A 27853-nucleotide genomic window follows, 5' to 3' on the forward strand; every position below is an offset into this window, starting at 1 on the left:
TTGGGTTGGGCTCAAAAGAGACAAGGCAATCGATTGGATTGGGCAAGTATGCTTTGCATAGGATTTGTTAGATCAAGTTATAGTTCAAGTATGCAAGCAATTTCAATCCATAGTTGGCTTAGGTGCTAGCTTTTCTTCACTGTCTTGAGGTCTCAATGCACTCAATTGTATCCTTGTAAATGATTTGAATTTAGGCCTAATATTTTTGCTCACTTGGTTGTTTGCTTCCCCTAAATGCAATTGTATTTGTGTCTAAATGCCTAAGGTGTACTGTGGGATGTGATCGAAGGTGGCCTAAGCCTAGGGTATCATGCCTAAATTTGGTGTTAAAATATGCTAAGGTTGGGTATAGTAGATGCTTTTAAGTACTACTTGACTCTAGGTGTGGGGTGCATTTGATTGGAACTTGGTCTAATTGCACCTAAGGATCCCTTAAAGATGGTATGAAAAGAAAGGCTATGTTACCATCAGAATTCTTAGAAATAGATGCAAAGTTTCTTAATATCACCTAGGAAATAGGTGCAAGGGGCAAGAAGAAAAGTCATGTTTATCCGTCCACGACAAGTGGAAATCTATATTTCAGCTTGTGGGCACCCGCCTGGTAATTAGGTTGTTTTTGCACGGACTAACTCCATACCAACTGCAATATGGTCATTTTTACACAGACCGACTCCATACCAACTGAAATGGGGTTGCTCTTACTTGGGGAAGAGGATAGTGCCGGTGTGGAAAATTGATTCTCTCCTCTGGCACCTAAGCGGACTGAAGAACAACTATTCTATGCCACTGCAACGGATGGAGGCTCTCCCAACGCTGATATACATGTCGATAGACGCACCAACCCATACTTACACCATTGCCTCTACCGATACACACACCAACATCACTTTTTTTAAGATGCCTAAAGCAAAACTTGTGTTGCTCTGCGCGCACGCGCGCACACACTTGGGTTTAACTTTGGCAATGCATTGCTTCAATCTCAATCGGTATTCTACATGGAACCCTTGTAAAGCATGAGATATTTCTAGTTCTTGGTTCCAAAGCCCTTGTAAACTGCATGCCATGGAAAGTAAGAGTCACAACAAAGTGCATATGGGAAGGTGAAGATGGGATGTCCAAAACTTCTTTGATTGGAATATTTCAAGTCTACATGGTACCGTGCATCTAAGACTAGCCAACAAGCGTAAATTATAAGCCATGTGAACGTTAACAAGCATATCTATTCGATGGATGCATATGTACGCACGCACACATGCATCATATACACACACACACACATACAAGATGAGCATGTGATTTCAAAAATATGTTCTTAAAATATATTGTGTGTGTGTGTGAGAGAGAGAGAGAGAGAGAGGTTATTATGTCATTTTATGTTTAAAAAATACTAGTGGCTAATAAAATGTTTTCACTTAAGTGCCACTTACACTAGTTAGTGATGCCACTTACACTAGTTAGTAATGTAATTTCTGCATTCATACTAGTTAGTGATGCACAAACTTTTATATCTTTAGCCATGGATTTTCATGAGAAAGCTATACATATCATTAGCTCATTTGCTATCTTCAATTTCCTACAGAAATTACATCTACCATTAGCTCCCTTTCTTTGCCATACATCTTTCTTTAGACATCATGAGAGACTCCACTCCCACACACACACACAAGGTGTATGGCATCCTGATATACATGCCTCAAGTCTAAGTACCGGCTCACAAACCCCATTTTATGCTAACACTCGCAATCCTTGCTTAATGACGTTATAAATGGCGTTGCTAAAAATAAACGAGTATGACTGGTCACTTCACTTGGCAAAATCAGTGGGTAAAAGAACATCTTTCTTAAGACTCTCATCCTGCGAGAACACACAGATGATCATTCAAGAGCGAGACAGAGAAAGCATTTGAACACTAACAAAAATTCAGAAATAAACACATGTTTTGCTGATGTAGCAAAGCCGCCGCCGCCTCACTCTTCTTGTCCGGCCAACCATGCACTACAATCTCGCAAGCTGCAAGCTGTTGAAGTAAGATCTAGCTCACAGATTGACTCATAACATTGCAAAAAGGTGAAGTATATGAAGCACACAGTCACCATCAAGTTAAATGGGTCGCAAATTTGATCGGTCAATGACCAAGATATTGTCACAGCAGATAACGAAGCAAGGATCAGACAAAGCAATGTCCGGTCTGCTGCAGAGACTAAATTTGAGAAACAGTTTTCCATCATCAGTGATGGGTTTGTTTTTAAAATCCTCTGTGATATGTGCTAGGTGACGTTATTTGGCCAAATAGCCTTACGACACTTCGATAAGACTGCCACACATTGACATCCGGCATCAATCAGTTGCTTGCAAGCTTTCAGAATTAATTTTGTATGGGGCTAAATAGCCTAAGATGGCGGAGATAGTGGTTGATGAACATACTATTTAGTGGGGCAATGTTATGTTAGATGGTGGAGATAGTTGTAGATGCACATGCTATTTATATCTTTTTCTTTTAGAGGCAATGTTATCAGAGGTAAGTTAGAGAACAATGGCTTGGGCTTTAACAATAACACCATTGCAATACCTAAGGTATCACAGAAGTACCTAAGGCTTATTAAGCTGATATCTAAGACTGACAATGTGACAGAACTGTCATGTCTCATGTCAATACTTCTATCATGCTTGGAGATAATTTATTAAGAGACCTATGAATATTTATAAATTGGGTTTTGCTTTTGTTTAAGATAAAAGGTCAATTTAGCTAAATTCTGGTGAAAGCACATTTCATGGTCTTTGAAAAAGCCTACTAAATATCAAATTGAAAGTTTTTGCATCTCTGAAATACACTTTTCATGGACACTAGCCATGACCTAGGAAACAGCTAAGATGATGCACACCCTTTCCTGTAACAAGGGGAACACAAATTACATGCTCACCGCGTGACAATTCGGTTAGCATTCTATTTACATAGTGTTTTCTTTCCATCCTTATCAAGTCTAAAGAAAGATGTCTATTCTCGTGGCAATATATAATATATCCTTATGTCTTGCATCAAAACCATTCAAAAAGTCTTCAATATTAGTAACAGTATTAATGAGTGCACTTATGTCTCAGAACAAAAAAAAGTAATTTAGAAGAAGGCACAAGAGTGGATCATACAAAAGAAAACAGGGAAATAATCATGAAGCTTAGTTGGTACCATGAATTTTGAAACCTTGCAAACTCAGATTCAGAGTTGTAATGGAGATAAACGCACAAGGCAAATATAGGAAGAGCAACTCTTTGGAACGTCACATTCCCCATAAGCATTTGGTCGTTGTTGTAGATAATTTTCTGATTTGATATTTGTCTTACTTCAAAAATATGATCTTTCATATATGATGACAAAATGTGGTACTTGGTGTTCTACTTTAGGATGGTATGCCCAACATCTCAGAGTTGCCTTGACTATTTATGGGTTACCAGCAGTGTCTTATCAATGCCTTTGAAACTGCCATCAATGATCAAAGCCACCTCTTGAGGTCATTGAGGTCTGAATTCATGCAACCTTCAGAAATATCCATGCAAGATAGCATCTGCTAATCTATAGGTTTCACGCATCCTTCTATACAGAAAGAACTGACTGCAGTGCTCACCTGAATTCCATGTTGCAACCACTGAGGAGTGCTGAAGCCACCAGTTTTTCATTCTTCCATTTCTTCATCCTCCTCATTATCACCATCCTCATTGTCAACATTTTCTGCATCTTCTACTTGCTCTGGTTTCTCTGGAGCAGGAGGTAAACAGCTATCTACTAACTCAAGAAATTGATTAACAGTCTCAGAAGACATCCTCTCCTCACAGTCTTCAACAATCTGCATGAAATTTTCATATCAGCTATACTAGATACCTACATATACATAGAAGTGGTGCTCTCTCTCTCTCTCTCTCTCTCTCTCTCTCTCTCTCTCAAAGTCCCTACAGTCTTGGGTCGTTCTAGCTCTTTTACCCTTTAAGATCACCAAGGTCCACAAAATCTTCAGATTGCTGACAGCAGGCTGGAAATCAAACACAGCAATGTGAGGGGGCTGGACTGCTAAATGCAACAATGTAGTAGAGTGAGGACACCCTCTGGAGAAGAATGATGGGGCTGGAATCAAAACGCAGCAGATGGAGGATGTTGGGAATGAAACACAGCACTGTGAAGGGGCTGGAATAATAAGTGACAGCACCTAGGAAGTGTGGGGCAGCAAGGTCACAGCCTGTGATGAGCTGATCAGCATCATCATCATCATCATCATGAGAGAGCAGAGGGAATGCAGGCAACAGTTTTGGAGCAACAGGAGTGTGATGGCTACCACAAGTATATAGGAATCAGAGATGAAAGTGGCAGTGCACATTGAGTCCCTTTAATAGAAGTTTTTGAACCAATTATCGTACAAAATATTCTAGATTCTCTCTGTTTTTTTTTTCTTCTTCTTCTTTTATCTATGTTAAGAACTAGAAAAATATGACTAGTTAATTGGCAATGTCTTGGTGGCTTAACACTCTTTGGTCTCTAAAGCAAGCCCTCAAGCTCAAGTATCACTACATTGATACCAAGGATGCGTAAAGCATCTCTTGGACAGAAATCTTTACTATCTTTGAGCTGATTTTCTTTTACATAAAATAAGCACACAGATCACATATGTATTAACCACCAATTCACCAATCTCTTTGTTAGCATGGTACATCTCCTAGGTTGCAGAGCTTATAGCCAGAGGGCATCTATATTCTGAGGCAATAGCATTTAATGTTGGCCAGCCTGCTCATTTTATTGTATTTATTTAGCCTATTGGCTCTCTCCCCTCCACTGTTTATCAACATTCATATGAGCTTGCTTCCTGCTGAAGAATGGGAGACTGTAACACTCTGCCGGTTGCCTGCAGCCTATGCCTTTGTATACACTCTTGAATCGTGGTATATGGATTCCATTTCCCGAGTTCATTCTCTGAGTTCATGCGTTCTTCTTTTCTATTCAGTTCTCTGGGTTTGCAATAGTTATGTCAGCTCTATCTCTTTGCTTTCATTGCTCCATACCATTTTGACATAGTACCGGAGTCCATGTGTCTTGGTTCTGGTGCTGGTTGCTGTGTTTGACTGCTGTTTCAGGTTTGTTCACACTTCCGGAGTGCGCTAAAGTTTTCATTAGCTGGGTGGCCCAATTTCTCTACATTTTCAGTGCTGACCCTGAAGTTTTGCCTACTACAGCCTGTCTTTTACTGTCCAACCATTGATTTCACATCAGCTGTTGACACTTTGATATTCTGTACCGTCAATTCTTCTTTTTTTCACAGGCCGCAGTTGCCTCCACCCTGCATTTTCAGCTGGATTTTATCACACTCGAGGGTAGGATCATATGTGTTGGTTGTCGTGCCTCTATTCACTACAATCTCTTCACAATTGTTCCTCTCTTGTCTGAAATGTTTTCTTTTTGCTTAAACTATTGAACTCTTGGTGTTGGGCTGTTAATCATAAGTGTATATTCTCTCTCAAACCCCTTACCGTATATTCTCTGCATCTCCTCTAAAGTGGCTCCTCCTTAAAGCCTTTGACCATCTAGCATGGAGTGTGGTGATACATCATTTTAGGATTTGCCTTGCGTCCCCGAAAACCATCTCCTCTTCCATCAAATTGGGACAACGACAAGCAGTCCTAGATTTGGACAATAATGCCAAGGCATATTCAGCTCTTCTTCGGTGTATCTCAAAGTAAGCCTTACTGGCAACTGCAAGGAACTAGCAATGTTGCACAAGGAGAAGGAGAAAAAGAAGAAGGTGGAGGATAAAGACTCCTTCGACAAGTCATCCTCCTCCAATTCCAACTCTCACTCTGGCCATGCAGCAAAGTCTTCCCTGACCTCTATAGCTCGCTAGGCCTAGTGGTGTTGTCATCCCTCATGATTTTGGTGGTAGGATATTTGAACCTCATCCATATACAAGTGTGATGGACCTTGAGTGTAGCTTCTCACATACACTAACTAAATCTAGCAAATTCAAATCCTAGAGCCGGTTTGCCTTTCGGGTTCATGATGGGATGTTTGCCCCACAAAACATGCTCATCCCCAAGGCATACTTTTAATAGCTTTGTTGGGTGTAAAGGCCCTTCATTACACTTCCTGTGTATATATTTACTTGTACATGTAAGTGCACCCTTACACGTATAAGTGTACCGTACCCTAAGTATAAATACATTTTTTTATTATTTGTGTGTACCACACTGGTACACACCCTACTCACGTTTTTGCTCTCTCTACACTCTCTACTGTTGCACACAATGCACTCTTGCTGCGCACACCCCTTCAAACTGGTATTAGAGCTTCAATGAAGGCATGCGTGCTTCCCAGAGTCCGTGCAAGTCTGATCCATCTCATTCGGCTGGAGGAAATCATTAGATCGTCACTTCATGGGTCACATGTGTACTCGACTATCAGTCGACAGGCCAAAAACCCTAAATCTGGCATAGGTGCAAGTCATTTTTGCTCGGACAAGCAGGCACAGGTCGTTTTTTGCTCAAGCAAGCAAGTGCATGCCGTTTTTTCTCAGACAAATAGTCTAAAACCTAAAATCAGACAGATGACAGCTGGCAGTACCTTTTGGAACAGTGCAACAGCTGTCAGGCCCTGCTGTGGTGATGTGGCAGTCCTACTATCAATTCTGAACTGACATTCATTAAGTCTGGAGCAATCTCTGAATACTACAGCAGTCAACCCTTTTGGGATTTTCTCTAATTTTGCTTAGTGAATGCTTGTCTAGAGACATTTGACCCAAAACTTGCAAACATTGTACACATTGGCTTTGGAACATTTGGGTTTTTCATGTATCAGTGCAATTTTGCTCAGCTGAGTTGAATTCATTTACATTGCTGCACGTCTAGACCTGAGAAATTTGGGGCTTTTGCAGAATTTACTAAATTTCGGTAACATTTTCCCTTGTTTGGCACTCAAGAACCTGTATTGATACAATTAGGGCAGATATGTCGAAGAAATATTGGGACTATTCACATCGGTGATGTATTTTGCACTAATTCATGCTTTGGCAATGAAATTACAATAGATTCATTGTTGAGTGGAAGAAATTCTTACTTGGAATGTATCAAATGTCGTCAAAAGGCAACTTCCATTAGTACATGTATTGCTGAATGCTCATTGTGCAATGAAACAGTGGTGTATACACCACTTAGGTTGTTGCATATGGGCATTGCAGTGATGCGTTATTGAAGTGGGAGTTGTCTTTTATACATACTTATCACATTTTCCGCATGTATATGCTGTAATCAGCCTATTTGGACTGAAATTGCAGCAAATTATCTGCTTCTTGAGCACCTTTGGAAGTGCACTTTGTGTATCTGCTGTTATATTCAACAACCTTGATATTGGCTGACAATTTCAGCACTTTATTGCAAAATTTATTGCTGAAAATGGCTAGCAGTGCATCCGCTTCCAACACAAGGAATCTTTTCGTGATTCAGAAATTTGATGGCAACACCTTTGATCTTTGGAAAGATCATAGGGTTTCCTATTTCTGAAGGATCATATGCAAGGTATCTTGTCTTTGAAGGATTGTGATAATGCTTTGGAACAAGAAAAGCCTGTTGCTTTGTCAGATGAGGAATGGGCTAAGATGAATAAGAAGGCTATTGCTTACATCAAAATGGCAATCACAGACGATATCTTGGTTAATATCAAGGGACTCTCCACTGCACATGAAGTTTGGGTGAAACTCAAAGCTTCATATGAGAATACGACTCCTATTGATCAAGTCCATCTCATGCAGAAGTTGGTTAACTTGGAGCTTCATGAGTCCAAGCCTGCCTCAAAGCATTTGAATGCATTTACTAGGACTTTGAGTCAGTTACAAGATGTAGGGTTGCCACCTTTTGATCCCAAGTTGAAGGCTATCTTCTTGCTCATGACTTTAACAAATTCATGGAAAGCATTGGTTGTCTCTTTGAGCAACAACCCCAACTTGACTTTTGATGGTGTGTATGGTTCTATTCTCAATGAGGAGATTAGACGCAATGCAAGTGGGGGTAGCAATGGATTAGCCTATAATATAAGAGAAAGGACTGAAAAGAAGTCGAATGCCACAAATAAACACAAAAATTGCAACAAAAGCAAGGAAAAACAGCAAGATGTCACTTACTACTAGTGTGGACACAAAGGGCATAAAAAGCCTAATTGCGGGTATTTTAAAAAGGAGCAAGAACGCAAAAAATGGGTAAATGCAAAAGGTAAAAAGAATGAGAAAGATGGCAACTCTACCCCTAAAGAAATAGAGAAGATAAATATGGTATCTAGGATTGTCATTGAAGAAAGAGAAGAAAATGAAGATATTGCAGATTTGCTAGTTGTATCTTTAGATCCACATGCTATGATAATAGAAGACATGAATATCACTAAAAAGGCTATGATAGATGCCTTGTTGTTTGCTCATGATGGTTTGTAACAATCGTGGATTGTTGACAATGGTGCTTCGTTTCATCTAACTCCATCTTTGGAGTGTTTCTCTTCTTATGTAGTAGGTTACCTTGGAAAAGTTTACCTAGTGAATAACTATGTATGTGACATAGAGGGAGTTGGCACCATGCATCTGGCTCTTGAAAACGGCCAAGAATTGATTCTTCGTAATGTTAGTAGGTATATACCTGGCATCAAGAAGAGTTTACTTTCAATTGGGCAATTAGACACCAAGGGTTACTTCACTACTTTCGATAGTGGAATGTGGAAGGTGCAAAAGGATCCATGCTTGTCACTAGAGGTAGTAAAAAAGGAACTTTGTATTATCTACACTGTAAGGCACTTCTTAGAATGTTTGTTGCAATTTCAAAAGTACAGTCACACATGGAGCTATGGCACAAGCATCTTGGACACATGAGCCAAAAGGGTTTGCAAACACTCTCTTCACTTGGAAGAGTTGATGTGAAAGATTAAAAGCTTGACTATTGTGATGATTGTATTTTGGGAAAACATGTAAAGAGTTTATACTCTCATGGAGCCTCTAGAAAGGCACGTTTTTGGATTTAGTCTATTCTAATGTATATATAATACCAATAAAAACTCATAGTGGTTTTCATTATTTCATGTCTTTTATTAATGACTACTCTAGAAAGCTATGGGTTTACTTGCTTAAGCAAAAAAGTGAGGCATTGGACGTTTTTAAAAGGTTTTATTTATTCATTAGCACTCAAAAGGATTTAAAACTAACGTGCATAAGAACAGATAGTAGGGGAGAGTATGTATCAAAAGAACTCAATCAATTTTGTGATGTAAACAGGATTAAACGGAAGCTCACTGCCCCTTATAATCCGTCATCTAATGGCGTAGCTAAGCAGATAAATTGCACTTTATATGAGAAGATTCGGTGCATATTGTCCACAACTAATCTCTTGCAATCGTTTTGGGGGGAGCCACTTAAAACCGTGGTGCATATTTACAGCCGATCTCCACACCATGTGCTTGATAGTGGCATCCCTGAAGAGGTTTGGTCTAGCAAACCTGCTTCATATGACTACTAACGAGTCTTTGGCTATGAATGTTATGTACATATACATGTTGATAGGAGAACCAAACTTGACATGAAATCCATTACAAAAATCTTTATGGGTCATGGAGATGAAGGTGAAATGGGTTATAGAGTTTAGATTCCAAGCATGAAAAATGTAATTCACAGCCGAGATGTGGTATTTAATGAATCAAAGCTACTGGAAAATGCCACATCTAGTGACTTGGACTGAAACCAGCCTTCCTTCTTGGAAGGGGTGGTGATAATCTAATTTAAGAGTTAATTACATCAATAAATAAATGCACATAGAATGAAATACACACTTTACCATAACATTCTTGGACAGTAGACACCCTGTTGACCCCAAAATTAGCGCCCTTGCAGTATTTCTTTAGCCTTCATTCAATTGGAAGGAGTACAACTTGAGATTCTTCAATCTCCTCCTGCTAACCAATTGCTCTTGCTGTCATAAATGTCCAGCAAGCCTTTTGGGTCATTTTCTGAAAATTAATTCAGCCCTTAATCCATACCCAGAAAATTTACCTTGCCCATCCAAAAATTAATTGACTAGGTCATTTGCAACCCAAAGTGGTCCCATGCATTAATTGACCCTTGGACAAGCATTAATCCATTAATTAATGCCTAGTTCCTAGTGTCACCATTGACACTTAATGGCCAATTAATGGTCCTAGGGGCAAACTGACACCAAAATTCACCTAGAATCTAACAAGTGTAACTTGTTACAACTTTTGCCTTTGACACCCATCTTTTTCACAGAGCCCTTCGGTCTTCAACTGTGAGAAAGTAGCTTGCACCTCACATGTGCAACACATGTGCATCTTTTAATTGCACATTTGATTAATCCTTTAATCAAATGTCAATTAAACATAAGCAAAGTATCAAATTTTCACGTCCTCGTGACAGACCACCCCCTTGAAATCATTGCAATCGTCCTCGATTGCACTGTAATGTGTCAAAGCAAACAATACTGCACTGGAATTTTCAGAAGGCATCATAGTCAACACAACATTGGCCACTGCTGACTAACTATCTCATATGCCCACCATTTGCTGAAAATTTCCAGCCAGCATAAAGCTCAACAATAGTCCAAAACTGTTGCCAGAAACTCATCGGATGCATCCCAAACTCTTGTTTCTCAACAGTGCTCACTACACAACCATAGTAAAGCATAAACTGAGCCGAAACTATGGCTGAATTATCAATGACATTCGTTTACATGCGGCTGTCCATGGAATCAGCTGTAAACTATTAAAAACTGAGCATGACCTGATCATAAACTGATCATGGACTAATATGAGAACTAATCACAAATGGCTGCAAATGTGACTCCAAACTGATCACAAGCTGATGGTAAAAAAAACTAATCAGAAACTGATGCAAAACTGATCCCAAAGTGATCATAAACGGTTCTCAAACTGATCAAAAACTGAGCTGACACTAATCAAAAATTGATCTCAAAACTGAGGCAAAAACTCATGCCAAACTCATCCAAAAATTCATGCCAAACTGGTCCAAAAACTCATGCATAAGTATAGTCTCAGAGCCACGGTGACAACCATACTCATATACATGTATCTCACAATGATTAGTACACCGAGTAGTGACCTCATGGTAGACATACTGTCAGCACAGTACCTTGGATGTATGTTGAATACATCCGAGATACACTATATACGAGAGCTGTCCAAAACCGGTGGAGTGGAAGTGCTACCTCCCCCTTGAGCATCAGGCAATGCTCTAGACGCCCACTCTGCTGAACCTGAGTAAGCCCGATCCAAAGTCAACTCTAACTAAAAGGCATCGAGATAAAGTTGCAACTAAGGATGGTCTACCAAGTCATCCTCTTCCATCCATTTTGCATCCATTGGTAAATAATTTTAAAACTTCACCAAATATCTTCTGGAAACTTTACCTCTAACCTTCCTTTCCTTATGTGCCAAAATCTGCTCGGGTACCAAAATCTCATCTAGTTCCTCAACTTCTGGCTGAATTTCAACAAATACATCTTCTCGCACATCACCACGAAAAGGTCTCAACAAACTGACATGAAAGACATTGTGTATCCGCCAATGTGGATGTAATTTCAACCGATATGCAACATTGCTGACCTTTTCCAACACTTGAAAGGGCCCATAGTATCTCATGCTTAACTTTGGATACAACCTCTCTCTTCCCTTCATCTTTTTCAGCCTTGCCTTTTCGAAACGCAGTAATAGATAATTGCCCTTTGCAAACTGCAAAGCACGTCTATGGCGATCAGCTGCCCGCTTTTGCTTGTCTTGTGATCTCTGAAGTGCATACTTTATCTTTGCATAGGCTGCATCCAAGCTTTCCACAAAGCAATCAACCTCAAAGATCTTATCCTTAGTATGCAAAATAGGTGGAACCTTCTTGCCACCCTCAACCACCTCAAATGGAGCCTTACCAGTGAAACTATGCACCGTATTATTGTATGCAAACTCAACCAATGGCAAATAGTGCTCCCACTGTGTCTTGTGGTCTGAAACATAGCACCTCAAAAGATCCAACACTGTGGAATTTGCTTCCGCGGACTAACCATCTGTCTGCGGATGGAAGGATGATGAGAATTTCAGTGTGGTAACCATATTCTCAAACAACCCCTTCTAGAATAGACTGGTCATCCGAGGGTCTCCATCACTGATGATCGACTCAGGCATACCATGATACTTGAAAATGTGTTGTATAAATAATCGTACCATTTGATCAACCTTTATCTTCTTTCTCACCGGAATGCAATGGGCTTGTTTGCTAAACTTGCAAATAATAGTCCATATCCCATCATTCCCTGTAGGTGTCCTTGGAAGCTCAAAGATAAAGTCCATAGCAATGCTCTGCCAAGGCCTATCTGGAATAGGCAAGGGCTGCAACAAGCCCGGCATCTTTTGCCTATCATGCTTTACCTTCCGACATATTATGGATGCCCTAACATACTGCTCTACATCATGCCTCAAAGCTGGCCAATAAAAGAAATGCTCCACTGCCTTGACTGTGGCATCAATACCTCTGTGTCCTGCATACGGAGGGGCATGACTTTCAATGATCACTCTAGGCCTCAACTGCTTTGTGACACACAATCGTCCATGCATCAACAAAAATCCATCTCTTAGCATAAAATGCTCATGCCTTTGGCCATTGCAAAGCTGATCATAAACATTAGCAAAGTCCGAATCAGCAGCATATTGCTCTTTCATGGCATCCAACTCTGTGTGTAAACCATAGTGACGGCTGAAATTTGTGGCTTACGTGACAGTGCATCAACCACAGCATTCTTTTTACCATCAATGTATACAATCTGAAAATGAAACATAGAGAGAAAATTTGCCCATCTCATATGCTTCTCTAACAACTTTGTTTGCGTCAAAAAGTACCTCAAAGTCTGATGGTCTGTCTGCACTGTAAAATCAGCCCCCAACAAATAATGTTTCCACGTAGACAATGCATGAATTACAGCCAAGAGCTCTTTCTCATAAACCTGTAAATTCCTCTCTACACCGTGGAGAATTCGGCTCTCATAAGCCACAACTCGGCCATCTTGCATAAGGACAGCCCCAATGCTGTTACCACATGCATCACACTGAACCACAAATGACTTCCTTAGGTCAGGCAATACAAGCACAAGATCTGAAGTCATCTTTTCCTTCAACTTTTCAAATGTTGAAATTTCCACTGTTGTCCATCTAAATGGCACATCTTTCTTTTGCAAAGCATGCAATGGAGATGCAATTTCAGTAAACCCGCGTACATACTTCCTATAGTAAAAACATAAATCCAAGAAGCTGCCGATCTCATGAACATTCTTCAAAGCTGGCCATGAACGTATTGCTTCAACCTTAGCAGGGTCCATACAAATACCATCAGCCAATACAATATGTCCTAAGAAGTGGATTTCATGCAAAAAGAATTCACTCTTCTTGTCATTGATAACCAACCTATGCTTACGTAGCTCATTGAAAACAATGTCCAAGTGCTTTCTATGCTCCGTCTCATTCTTTGAATAGATAATCGTATCATCAAAGAAAGTACCCACAAATGCTCTATGTGGCCGAAAGATGCGATCCATCATCCGATTAAAAGTGACAGGAGCATTCATAAGTCCAAAAGGCATAATAAGAAATTCATATAACCCAAAAGATGTCCTAAAAGCTGTCTTAGGCACATCCTCCAGTCTATACTTTGCGTATTTGATGATACCCACTTTTCAAATCTATACAGCTGAATATTGCTGCCCCCTACAATCTATCTATAACATCATCGATCCGAGGGATTGGAAAATGATCCTTTATCGTGATCTTGTTCAGAGAGCACGATAGTCAATGCACGTACGCCATGAACCATCCTTTTTCTACACCAAAAGCACTGGAGAATAGAAAGGAGATGAGCTAGGCTGAATCAGCCATTTTTCTAACAGCTCATTTACCTGACTCATAATCTCTTCATATTGGGTTGCACTGACTCTATAGGGTGGCTTATTAGGAGGGCTACTTCCAGGGATAAGGTCTATGCCATAATCTTCGGGTCTTTCAGGTGGTAGCTGCCCTGGAAGTGACTGAGAGATGCAATCATCATACATTTTCAAAAATGACATATGATCACTCTTTAATTTAGACATATTCCCAACATTCTCACTATCATCCTTATTCTTAGCAAAAACTAAATACGCTGAAAGATGATTTTTCATTACTTTAGAAATAGCAACTACAGATATAACAGTGACAGATTCCTCTTTCAACTTTACATCAAGTGTGAGTGTCTTTCCCTTATGTTGAATAGTGATCTCTTTTGCATATGAATCATCAATCACTGCACGCATACGGTGGCACCATGGCATACCAAGCAACACATCACAACCCTCAAGTGGAGTAATGTAAAACTCTTCGCTGTCCACATATCCCTATATGTGCAACCGAAGCTTTCCAATGAGTGGTGTGACAGGTTGCATGACCCTTACATGCCATTCCAACTTCCCCCATGGTTTCCATCTCATTCTCTTTGATGACTAGACGGGCTGCCATGTCAGTAGAGATGAAGTTGGCTCGTGCAACATTATCAAAGAATATCAATGCATGCTGATCCCTAATTTTGCCTCATGCTCTACACAACTCAGTAGCATCATCATTGGACTGATCACTAACAACATCGGGCACCAATCCCACTAATGTTTTGGGCCTTTTACCCTTGGGATCTCCCTGATTTTCTGATTTTGCAGCTTGCTGCCTATTGGGACAGTTCTTTGCAATATGACCCTCCTATTCACAAATAAAGCATTTATTTGCAGCCATCAATTCCCTACGTTGTGCCAATGTTTTCGAGCCCTTTCTTTGCTGTTTTGGCCTCTTTTCAAGCTGGTTTTCAAATATGCCCCTTTTCTCAGCCTTAAACAACTTTTTATTCGGCTTTTCCCCGCTCTCTTGGAAGCCCGAATCCTTTCCACGCAGCAAAGCATCGGCTGTAGCAGCAATCTCTATGAGCTGAGACATGCTAGACACAGTGGATTTTATGCAAAAATCCCTGATTCCTTTGGGCAGCCCACATACATATTTTTCCACTTGCTCATGAAGGGATACAGCACGATAAGAAGTGACGGGCAGCAATGCATCCCAAAACTTCTTATTGTATTGCTCTAAATTCTTGCATTCCTTTGCATCAAGCTTGTTCCAAGCTGTCATGATGTCCACCTCAAAGGTACTAGTCAATCAATTCGATGCAAACATTTGCTTGAATGGTACCCATGTTGACGGTGCTCTACCTTGCATCAAGAGCGTGGACCACCACTACAATGCATTCCCCTTCAAGAAAGTGGCTGCCTTTCGAATCTTGGAGGATTCGGTGAAGTTTCCCCCTGAATAGGCTACATCAAACTGCTGAATGAAGGTCAAAGCTTTCAGCCTATCTTGTGCACCATTGAAGGACTCAAACTTCGCTGCTTTTTCACCCTCATCATAGTCTTTTGCTTCCCCTTTGGGAGTCAAGTTGTCATACATTGGCTGCTGCAAAAAGAGTGCATTTGTTGTATTTACATCATGACCAAGCCCAAATGAAGCATTTGGATGACCAGCAGTCATTCCTTGAGCCCTATAAGCATTCAGGGGTGCAGATGCATTGCCAAACATTCCACTTTGTGCCCCAGGCATCAAGCCAATGCTACCATACATAAGGTTTTGCACATTTCCAGCCATACCCGAATACAATGAGCCTTGCACACCATGCATTGGCTGCTGCATACCATAGGGATTTGCGCCATGAATTCTCATATGCGGCCCTTGGCCAATCATTGCATGAAATATCGTACTACCACCAAAGTATCCTGGCTGCCACGTCTTAGCATGCATGCCCGGCTGTCCAAAATCCATTGGATTGGCACTTCCATAATGGCCTTGCATTTGCATTCCTTGCCCCATAGGTACCAACTGTTTAGCTTCATTGCCCTCTTTAGGAGCTTCAAGTGAAGGATTTGGCACTACCTTCAATGCACCTTGCTGTCCCGAAGGTGTAGAAGTTGACTTCTTCTTCTTGCCGTTGCTGTCCTTCGGAGCATTCAAAAATCGGGTGAGCTGAGGATCCTTTATCACAACTCTATAGAAACAGAATTTGTATCCTTTTTCATTAATTTGTCTATATAATGATTTATTAAATTTATTTCCTTTGCACTAATTAGATATAAAGAAAAGTGCATTGGAGCTGGCCACTGATGAGTGACAGGTTATGGTGGACCCACGCAGTGGGTTAGAGAAAAGATAGTTCACACTTCCACCTATATGGCCCGATTGGGCACCTGTGACCAGAACTCACGCATATCAGGGTTAGACTCACACACAGAAAGGATTGATGCCTTGAAGTGTGGGCTAGATCCACCAGAACAGACAGTTACAATCAACAAGATGGCATGATCATGAAATGCTTGTATAATGTGCATGTATAGGCTGAAAGCTTGAAATGCATATTTCTTTGCATAGGAAAGTCACATGAAGATTCTGATACCGTTTTTGCGATGTACACGGAAAAAGCTTTCATATGACACCAATATTGGGGGGGTCCCTAAATTTTAGGAGATCCCTAAATTTTAGGAGGTCCCTAAATTTAAGGAGCCTCGGATTAGCCTAAAAATGCTAGTCCTAAAAAATAGGGAAATAGTAAGTTATGTACTCTGACTGTGCTTACTAAATTTGGTTGTTTCTATTCTTGACAGTATTCAGCCCAAAAAGGAAGGCCATAGAGAAGAGACAAGTGTCAAGACACTTGTCACACAGGTTTCCAAGTGTCCCACCACTTGTCACATCTCATGACATGTGGCTGGACACTTGTCTTGTGCTACTCCACTTTCCCCTTTTGTACTAGCTCTTCCCTCTCCTATAAATAAGAGCTCGTTTTTCTTCATTCAGCATCATTTTTCTTTGCTGTAAACTCATGTACAACACCCACAGATAGCCAAAAACCGGCCCCATCCATCCCCATCATCATCCCCCACTTCTCCATTATCAAATTTCTCCATATTCCCTCTTCTATCACTACTGTTTTACAGGACAGCAAGCCTATAAATTCATTACAGCACCTCCTTCTCGAGCTCTTTCTTCCATTTTAGCAACAAGAAGCAAGCCCTATCCATGTACTGCTGATCAACAATGGAGAAAGGTTGATTTCCCCTCTTTCTTCTTTCATACTGTAAAGAAATCAGTTCTTATCATTGCATAATAGATAATGCGTGTGTGTTTGTACGTCTTTGCATGATCTTGTGAGAGTGAGAATTACTTCTCCTCACTCTCAGGTTGATTGTAACTGAGCTCTTCCCTAAGGGACTTGGGTTGAGCAAAAATACATTCCTTCGGGGGGGAGGGGTGGGGGGTTGCCCATCTTCCACCCTCAATCTTGTCTCCGTTATTTTTACATTTTCATGGCTGTAATTTTGTGAGTAATTTTCATTTTCAGCTTTAAGTGTTCATTCTCTTTTATATTAAATCTCGAAAACAAGCGAATATCATAATTGTTAAGCATACTACGTTGTTCGGGGCGTTTACATCCTTTGCCAATTCAGCAAAGAGATTTGTTGTTGTCCTCATCCGATTCTTTAACTGGTCACATCAAATTCCTCTTCACTTTGCTGGTCATCTACCTCATGATGGCTTGAAGGCCCTGCATCTTACCCAACAGCAACATTTTCAGCTTGTTGTCCATCATGAGAGCCTTGTCCAAGATTAGGCATTGCATTTCCTTCATTCCCATGAGAATGTCCATGCTGAGAGACATCATCACTGCTTGATTCCATCTCACTGTATGAAGACATGTTGCTGTAATTTCGCAGCTGAGCACAAAAATTAGCACTAGCACAAAGCTTTGGCTTGCAATCAGGTGCCTCAGGCCCACCAAATCAAGAGATTTCATGTATCCCGACAATGAAACCATGAAACCAGCCTTCCTTCTTGAAATGGGTGGTCATAACCTGATTTAAGAGTTAATTACATCAATAAATAAATGCACATAAAATGAATACACACTTTACCATAACATTCTTGGACAATAGACACCCTGTTGGCCCCAAAATTGGCGCCCCTTGCAGTATTTCTTTAGCCTTCATTCAATTGGAAGGAGTAAACTTGAGATTCTTCAATCTCCTCCTACTAACCAATTGCTCTTGTTGTCATAAATGTCCAGCAAGCCTTTTGGGTCATTTGCCCCTTGTTTCACCCAAGACTTCTTCTCCAATTTGACCCTTGGCTGGCCAAATGCTGCCCCAAATCAATTCGGGATGGGCTGGCTCTTGAAATCCCTTGATAATCTTCAATTATCAACTGCTGATTTCAGTCTCTTGAGCCTTCAATCTATGGCATAGATCCCAAAGTGGTTGCTAAACCCTAATTTCTGCTGTGAATTAGGGTTTACTGCAGAAATTACAGATCAGCCCACCAAAATTGGTTGAGATCTCCTCCAAATGGCTAAGACTTGCTGAGAATGGCTGAGCATAGGCTGAAGGAGATGAGAGAATGCTGTAGAGAGAGAAAATTTTAAGATTTGTCGCGAAGAATTGATCAAAATCAGTTACTGCCTTGCTGTACCAGCCCCAAATGGATGCACCAACAACAATAGGAGCATCAGAGACTGTGATCTTCAAGAGAAAGTGCATCAGCAGCAATTGTCAGCTTCCCAAGGTCAAAAATATGCAATCTCCATCACCAAAATGGTTTCCAATGGCTGGGAATTGGCCCCAAGAGCTAGCAGCAACAGTCCAACACCTCTTTCCAACAGCTCCAAAATGAAAAAACGAGATTTCCCTCTCCCTTCAGCCCTATTTAGCCTTTCCCCCACTTGCACGGAAAAGTTTTGCCAAGTGGCAGCTTTCTTAATTGATTTTCAGCAATTTCCAGTCATTTAATTAATTTTCAGAATTAATTAATTCTGAAAATTAATTTAGCCCTTAATCCATACCCAGAAAATTGACCTTGCCCATCCAAAAATTAATTGGCTAGGCCATTTGCAACCCAAAGTGGTCCCATGCATTAATTGACCCTTGGATAAGCATTAATCTATTGACTAATGCCTAATCCCTAGTGTCACCATTGACACTTAATAGCCAATTAATGGTCCTAGGGGCAAACTGACACCAAAATTCACCTAGAATCTAACAAGTGTAACTTGTTACAACTTTTGCCTTTGACACCCATCTTTTTCACAGGGTCCTTCGGTCTTCAACTGTGAGAAAGTAGCTTGCACCTCACATGTGCAACACGTGTGCATCTTTTAATTGCACAATTGATTAATCCTTTAATCAAATGTCAATTAAACATAAGCAAAGCATCAAATTTTCATGGCCTCATGACATGGACAAAAAGAAAGTGAAATTTCAGCATGATCAACCACTTGAACAGCCATCAACCCCCCATGAAAATTCAGCCCCATTTGATGCTGGTTTTGATGATCAACGTGTCATTGTTGAGACAGATGAAAATGGACAACAAAGCGATGCTGAAAATCAGCTTGGACAGCATAATCAGCATGCTGAAAATGAATTGCAGCAGCCTGAAAATGTAGTTCAGCAACCAAATAATGAGGTTATCGACATTCCTTTGGATGTAGACCCATTGCCCGAGAATACAAATCATTGGGTAAGAAGATCTACACATGTCAGAAGACCTATGCATAGGTTTGATCCCTCTTTGGACTGCATTTTACTCAGATGAGGATAAGCCTCTCACATACAAAGAGACACAATCTTGTGAGTTAAAGATTAAGTGGGAGCTAGCTATGCAGGAAGAAAGAAATCTTTGTATCAGAATGCTACTTGGGATTTGGTCCCATTGCCCAAAGATAGGAAATCCATTCCTAACAAATGGGTCTATAAAATCAAGTGTGTAGATGGCAAACCCAAATACAAATCCAGGCTTGTGGCCAAGAGTTACACATAGAAAGAGGGGATTGACTTTCAAGAAGTGTTTTTACCTATTATCAAGATGACCACTCTCTGTGTATTGTTTGCCTTTGTAGCATCTATGGATCTACATTCCTGCATGGTGATTTAGAAGAAGAGCTATACATGAAGCAACCATAAGGCTTGTTATGCCAAGAAAGGAGCATTTGGTATGCAAGCTTAAGAGAAGTTTGTATGGTCTCAAGCGGGCTCCTAGACAGTGATATAAGAAATTTGATGCCTTTATGCTCTCACATGGGTTCAAGAGGAGCAATGCAAATCATTGCTTATATACAAAGAAGGCTGATGATGGAAGCCTTATTGTTCTTATGTTTTATGTGGATGATATGGTTATTGTTGTTAAGCATAAGAGCCACATTAATGCATTGAAAAGACAATTGAATGCAGCCTTCTCCATGAAGAATTTAGGTGCAGTAGAACACATTTTGAGCATGCATGTAATGAGAGATAGAGAGCAACAACTCTTATTTCTCTCAGAAGAAAAGTATATCACCAAAGTACTTGACAGGTTTTGTACAACTCATGCTAAGTCTCTTGGTGTACCGTTACCACTGTACACTAAGCTTAGCAAAGCAAATTGCCCAAAAGATGATAAGGTAGCTAGTACTATGAAGAGTGTTCCCTATACTTTCAACTTGTGGGTCATTCATGTATGCTATGGTTGCCACTAGACCTGATATTGCTTATGCAGTAGTAGTCGTGAGTAGGTTTATGTCAAACCCTAGCAAAGCGCATTGGGAGGTAGTGAAATGCATCTTCCAGTACCTTAAGGGCACACAGAGAAGATATATATGCTATGGAAAGAGTACATTAGATTTGCAAGGATATGGTGATGCAAACATAGCAAGTGACTTGGATACTCGCAAGTCTACTAACGGGTATATTTTCACCTTGACTGGTGGGGAGTTTCATGGTGCTCTAGATTGCAAAAAATAGTAGCACTCTCTACAATTGAAACTGAATATATTTCAGCCGCTGATGCTTCAAAATAAGCTATTTGGCTTGGCCATTTGGTCAAGGATTTCGGATTGCCCACCAAATGTAATAAAGCATAAAATACCTTAGTCTAGGATATGCTAGGGTTTGGTATAAAAGGTGGGGATGTAACATATGAAGGATCTTTTTGTCATTTCAAGAATACAAGATTGAGGGATCCTTCCTCCCACCTATCATAGGGATGTGTACCTATGTCCACCATAGCAAGAGATGAGTATCTTGCTGCAGCAATCATCTTTGATTCTCAACCATTCATGGCAATACATTTTCATGCCTAGCCACCTTGGCTATGGTTTCTTTGGCATATTTGGTGTATGCTTGTATTTTCCAATTATTTTTTTTGCTATGAGAATTGCCTCTTTTACATTCGTATTAGAGCATGGACTTTGATCCATGGGAAGTGTCATTTTCTTGGAGAATTTAGTCATTGTGACAGGAACCAGTTAATTGGAGCACCAAGATTTGGTCACAGGGTTTCGTACAGTTCAAACCGTGACTAGTCAAAGTTCTCTGCAACAAGTTAGGACTAATTTTGAAGGCTTTTTGAAGAAGATATTAAGGAAGATGGAGGTTCTTGGCCAAAATAGCAGGACGTGGTCAAATGGAGGTCCATTTCGAAGGCTTTTGGCCCTAATTGAAATCTAAGTGGGGTTACAGTGGTTAAACTGAGATTACTTTTTGGGACAGTTTCTCTCTCTTCTTCCTTTCAAGCTTCTCTCCAAGAATCCATGGAGTTACTTGCTGAAATCTTCTTCCAATATCTATTTCCTCCTGAAGGGACATCATAGTATAATTCTTGGTGCCAAGAGCTCCAGATTGAGTAGCATCTTACTTACTTTTCATGATTGTGATCAGCCAGGACAGCAGGCTAAATCAGCGCATTTTGCGCTGAATTTCCTGCTCTACTTCTCCCTGTTTCCAACAGTCAAAGGCATCACCTATGGCTTGAGCAATTAGTAATCATCAATCTCTGAGTTTCTATTCTAGTATATTCAGATAAAGGCCATTCTCTTGCGCATTTGGAGGGATGTTAAGGATTTTGTCATGCAATATTTTCCATGCCAACAAAACAAGGACTCTTCTCTTCTACCCAACGGCTTGCTTCAGCCACTTCCTATTCCTCATGGTAAGTGGACTGATATCTCTATGGATTTTATTATGGGATTGCCTACAACTAAGCATGGGTGGAATAGCATTTTATGTGGTAGTTGATCAGTTGACTAAATCAGTCCGTTTCATCCCTACTAAGGCCCAATTTACAACCAAGCAAGTGGCTCAACAATTCATGGAATGTATTTTCAAGCTTCATGGAATGCCAATGAAGATTGTGTCCGACTGAAACACTAAGTTTATGGGCAGCTTTTGGAGGAGTTTATATTCTCTTTAATGGGGACTCTATTGACTCCTAGTACAGCATACCATCCGCAAACAGATGGGCAAACAGAAAGAGTTAACAAATGGTTAGAGGTATACTTGCGGCACTTTTGCCATGATACACAAAATGCTTGGGACCATTGGCTTCACCTTGCGGAGTTTTGCTGTAACAATACTTATCATATGAGTATTGGAATGTCTCCTTTTGAAGCTCTATATGGTTACAAAGTGCAAGTACCCTCTGCCTTATTCCATGAAGATGTGAATGTACAAGCTCGCGAGGAGTTAGAAAAGATGGAGGCTCTTATGAAGCAATGCAAGGACAACATTCGGAAAGCTCAAGAGACCATGAAAGCCTATGCGGATGAGAAAAGAAGACATGTGGAGTTTGAGGAAGATGATTGGGTATTCTTGAAGGTTCACGATATGCTTCTCTCAAAGGAGAGCACAATAAACTTGCTCATAGATTTTATGGTCCTTACCACATTGTCAAACGAGTTGGGGATCTTGCTTATCAGCTCAATTTACCTTCAAGCATAAGAATTCATAATGTTTTTCATGTGTCTCAGCTTAAAAAGTATGTTGGTCCTCAAATCCAGGTTCTTGAAGAACGCCCTCCCTTGGATGATGATGGTTTGATCATCTATGAACCTGAAAAGATTATTGGTAAGAGGGAGAAGGTTCTAAGGAACCAAATTCTTGTGGAATACCTTATCAAATGGAAAGGTTTGCCTATCGAAGAATCTTCTTGGCAACAAGCATCATAATTGGAGCAATTTCCATGGCTTTTACAAGAGGACAATTCATGAACAGAACAGTAAACAGCTTGCTGTAATAATTTCCCGTCGGAAAGTTAATTGCCTTATCTTCATCAAAATTTGATTTTGAAGGCATGGCTGGATACTACATGTTGTCCTCTACATTTCTATATATAGCACATGAAAATCGGACATTTCTAGCTCAAGACATGGCCAATTTTGTATACAGCCTGTTTTGGATAGCTTACATCAGTGTGTTTCATTTACATGGTCATTTCTTCATCAACTTTTTGATTCTTCATCAACATAAGAGCTCTACTTCAGCATGATATCATATGCTTTAAGTTATCCTTGTAATCATCCTTATAATTTGTTCCCAATTCAGCTTTGAGGACAAAGCTCTTCTAGGCTAGGATGGCTTGTAATAAAGCATAAAATACCTTAGTCTAGGATATGCTAGGGTTTGGTATAAAAGGTGGGGATGTAACATGTGAATGATCTTTTTGCCATTTCAAGAATCCAAGATTGAGGGATCCTTCCTCCCACCTATCATAGGGATGTGAACCTATGTCCACCATAGCAAGAGGTGAGAATCTTGTTGCAACATTTATCTTTAATTCTCAGCCATTCATGGCAATACATTTTCATGCCTAGCCACCTTGGCTATGGTTTCTTTGGCATATTTGGTGAATTCTTGTATTTCCCAGTTATTTTGTTTGCTGTGAGAATTGCCTCTTTTACACCAAAACACATATACTTGGATGTGATAGCCAAAGTGCTATATGCCTGGCTAAGAGTGCCATGATTCATGCACATAACTAACATATTGATGTGCGGTACCACTTTATTAGATAGGTTCTGGATGACAATCTAGTCACACTGACTAAGATCAAAACACACGATAACCCTACAGATGTTCTCACAAAGAACCTTGCAAAGGCTCAACATTGGGAGTTGGTTAAAGGTTCACTCCGAACCTTTAAATGGGAGGTTGTTGAATATAAAGGCCCTTCGTTACGCTTCCCGTGTATACATTTACTTGTACATGTGAATGCACCCTTATGGATGTAAGTGTATCGTACCCTGAGTATAAATACATTCATTTATTCTTTATGTGTACCACACGCGTACACACCCTACTCACATTTTTGCTCTCTCTCCACACTCACTACTACACAAATTATACTGCTGCGCATACCCCCTTTAGGCTTTACACAACTACATGAGTCAACAAAGAGTGGTCTTTGCTTCTCATTTGTTCTCACATAAGGGGACACTTTGACAATCTGACCAAAGGCCAAGAATTCATGGTCATGACAGTGCTTCCTGCAAAGTTAGTTCATGACAAGCATTGAGCTCAATGATTGGTACAATTGACATTGACATCAGTGTCTTTCCGAGGCACCTTGTAAGTTGCATCAAGAGTCAACTATTTCTACTCTCCAAGATCAAGGATTGGTAAAATTAACATTGACATCACTACTAGCTTCGTGGTGGCTTGATTACCCACTGCTTGGGTATCCATGGTCTTATTAAATTGTCATTGTTGTAGTACAATGGTGTGTCATTCATCATTGTACATTTTATTGGCACATAATTGGAAAGTGTGTGTTATCATTATACATCTCTTAGTTTGTAGAGCTCATAGCCAAAGGGCATTACCCTGAGTCAAGAGCATTTTTTTAATGCTAGCCAACCTGTTCATTCTATTGAATTTATTCAACATATTTATTGGCCATCTTTCCTCCATTGTTTACCACATATTCATAAGAGCACTCTGCTTCTTAATAGAGAGAAGGAGACTGCAGCACTCTACTGATGGCACATAGCCCAAGAGTGAACCTTGGCATGTGGGTTCCATTTTCTCAAGTTCATTCTCTTTGAGTTCATGTGTTCTTGCTTATCAATTCTCTTCTTTGCATTTGAAATAGTTCTATCAGCTTTGTTGCTTCCATTGCTCCACACCTTCTAACACGCTTTTCTCTCAACACTTTCTATGTTGGACTTTTGAATAAGAAACATAAGTTACATCATCCTTCAGCTTGAAAAGAGCACTGCAGTACTGTCTTTAAGTAAATCATTATACAGCACCCGACTTTAATAGAAAGGCACTCTATTAAACAATCCATGAAACGTCCCGATCTCACCAGATGGATTTCCACAGCTGTTGAAGGCCTAAGATTGGCAACCTGCAGACGCTCTGCTTTTGTCAGCTTGTATGGTTCACTCTGTTCGAAAAACTGCTGCAGACTCTCTCGAGTTTGGGTACCTGCTGGAGTTTGGGAGAGGTAATCATGAACCTGGAAAATACTGCTAGGCATCAATTTCCCAACCCAATATTTGAAAAGCTCCTCGAAAGAATCGGACCACATACACTTGAGACTATCAAAAAGTAAAACCTATTAAGTACCAATCTGCAGCATAGAATGCCACCAACCTTACACTCTGACTGCGATACAGATCCGATGGAAGTAAGATCCTCCTGGTTGGCCCCCCGAGAGCGTAACAGGTCAAAAACCTCGAAATTGCATAGAAGCCCTGAATTGGCCTCCTTCCTGCTACAAGCCCGTGTTAGCGCAAAATGGAAATAAAAAAGCCACGAAACAGCATCGATACAGGGGAGAGCATACTCACACTTTCATGGATAAACGCGTGGCAAGCCCCCTTCTTGCCCTTCTCTCTCTCTCTCTCTCTCTCTCTCTCTCTCTCTCTCTCTCTCTCTCAAAACCGGAGGAACTGCTTCAGTAGTTGATGGAGTGTCGTCGATCAGGCTGCAACGCCACGAATTAAAAGGTGAGAAAACCTTCAAAATCGGAACGATTTAAGTATAAAAACGTTCGAATGCAACTCTTGTAGCTTTTAAATTTTTCGCTAGATATTCCACCCCTAGGAATTTTTTTAAAAATGCGGTTGTATATTGGTTCAGAATAAATAAGAAAGGTTCAGCATTTGTTGAAGATGCAGCGGGCCTAAGCAACACGGAGAGGAAATCAGCCTTGAGCTCCTCTTTAGAATCAGCAAAGCAGCTGTCTAAAGCTACCTCTAAAGAAAAGGCAATTCCTATTAGACCATAAAAAGTTGATGGTGATAGGAGACATGAGTGCAATGAGCTTCCAAGCTCCTCATCAAGGTTTTGTTGATCACCAAGGCATGCTACATTGAATCCAAAGTCATTTCTTAGCTGAGCTTTCTTGAGCCACTACTTAATCTTGTTCCACATTGGCACCACGAAGGGGCATTCCCAAAATACGTGCTTCTCATCTTCTTCCTTCCTTTTGCAAACAAGCATAGGGGCGTGACTAGTGTCCTTTTAGCCAATCTAGACCTTAAGGGCAACTTCTTGGAGGTTAACGTCCAATGCATTAAGTTGATTCAAAAAGGGGGTGTTGCCCTCTAAACCTTCTTGATCCTGCACTGCCAAGTGGAGGGCCTAAATTTGGGCCAATCTTCATGCCACTTGTCATTTAGAACCATCATAATAGTAAGGGGAGGGAGGGGGTGGAAATCACTTCTATTCTTGCATACCTTGAGTGGTTTGTATGTGGGTCTGTGAAGGGTTACCAAGAGGGAGTCAAGGTTGTTCGCTAATTGAAGAGGGCCACTCAAGTTTGACCTGGGATAGGACCTGTTTGAGCCACAAAGTCTCCTTTGGATGTAGACCAAACTGTTTGAGAACTAGTTGTAGTGATCGCCACTTGTGGTAATTACTATCCCAGAGATGCGACCAAGTTCTCGATCCATGCATATGAATGCGGTTGGCAAGCATGGAGTTGCTATCAACTGGGTCAGAAGTAGGAAGAAAGGGGAACGGGTTGAGCCAAATGCTAGAATCAAACAAAACAGTTGGACAACTGTCATGGTCGCCACCTATGGCAATTACTATCCAAAGGTGCAATTGAGTTCTCAATCCATGCATATGAATGTGGTTGGCAAGCACGGAGTTGCTATCAACTAGGGCACAAGTAGGAAGAAACAGGAACGGGTTGAGCCAAATGCTAGAATCAAGGGAGGGGTTTCCTTGCCTATTGTTAGGAGCTCTCCATGAGTACTAGGAAATGACCTTTTGCCATGATCTAATGACGTTTTGGGCAATCGAGGATTGGGGTAGCATGGGAGGGGTGTGGAAGGAGCATATAGTGTCCCACAAATTGATGTCATGCCAAACACATCCTTGGATTGGTGCATGATGACAACCCATGCTTATTGTGAATTATCCTTCACAAGGAGTTGGAACAACAGCCTAAGAGACTTGTCTTCAAGGGGTTTGATGCTAGCATGACTATGCCCCACCTGCGCACAGATGACATTCGATCCTATTTGGTAGTGGAGAGGTTCCTGATTGCAAGACCACAAAAATTATTTGAAGAACTTTTCTATTTGAAGCCAGAAAGTCTTACTAAAGCTAAAGAAAGACACCATATATACAGGGGTAGACATGCAGACACTCCTTAGTATTGCGAACCTACCGAGAAAGGATAGAGGGGCATCCCACCACTTGCTAACCTGGTCTTACAACTTCACCTTCTACCAATTGAACATCTGCTCTTGAGTGTTAGGCCGACACTTATAAGGGTGCCAAGATAGCGAACCACCTCCCTTGATTGACTTCTTTAAAGCCATAGTCATTCAACCAATCAATAGATTCATTCAATGACAAGAGAACAACTCTATTTTAAACTGATTAATGATGAGGCAGACAAAAGAGCAAATTCAAAGTACCCATTTATAGATTCCTTCTCCATAGCCACAATGGATGCATT

General features: G+C 40.6%; 1 protein-coding gene across 5 annotated transcripts; it reads right to left on the reverse strand.

Annotated features, from left to right (window-relative positions):
* Positions 1–1520: 1520 nt before the first annotated feature.
* Positions 1521–26071, reverse strand: LOC148025287 (uncharacterized). 5 transcript variants are annotated; one of them, XM_087692305.1, is made up of 5 exons: positions 25728–26071; positions 25531–25648; positions 25241–25393; positions 1935–2017; positions 1521–1854 (listed from the first exon to the last, which is right to left on the reverse strand). In XM_087692305.1, exons 1-5 carry the CDS (start codon positions 25733–25735, stop codon positions 1731–1733), a joined length of 486 nt encoding a protein of 161 aa, XP_087548431.1. In that variant the 5' UTR covers positions 25736–26071; the 3' UTR covers positions 1521–1730. The 5 variants fall into 5 exon arrangements, with proteins under 5 accessions (XP_087548431.1, XP_087548435.1, XP_087548434.1 ...); XM_087692309.1 differs by lacking the exon at positions 1521–1854 and adding an exon at positions 3621–3839 and having other exon boundaries at positions 1970–2017; positions 25728–26046; XM_087692308.1 differs by lacking the exons at positions 1521–1854; positions 1935–2017 and adding exons at positions 3191–3517; positions 3621–3839 and having other exon boundaries at positions 25728–26046.
* Between the last annotated feature and the right edge of the window lie 1782 nt (positions 26072–27853).

Source organism: Lygodium microphyllum, chromosome 14 (assembly GCF_053477565.2).
Source record: "Lygodium microphyllum isolate KBCC chromosome 14, Lygodium_microphyllum_v1.1.10, whole genome shotgun sequence".
NCBI classification, from domain to species: Eukaryota; Viridiplantae; Streptophyta; class Polypodiopsida; order Schizaeales; family Lygodiaceae; genus Lygodium; species Lygodium microphyllum.

Excerpts from the sequence above, each read along its gene's own strand:
- LOC148025287 (XM_087692305.1), bottom strand. Across the intron at positions 2,018-25,240 it reads CAGCTGTGGAAATCCATCTG|CTTGCAGCTTGCGAGATTGT; the intron begins GTGAGATCGGGA and ends TTACTTCAACAG. Across the intron at positions 1,855-1,934 it reads TTGCTACATCAGCAAAACAT|GATGAGAGTCTTAAGAAAGA; the intron begins GTGTTTATTTCT and ends GTGTTCTCGCAG.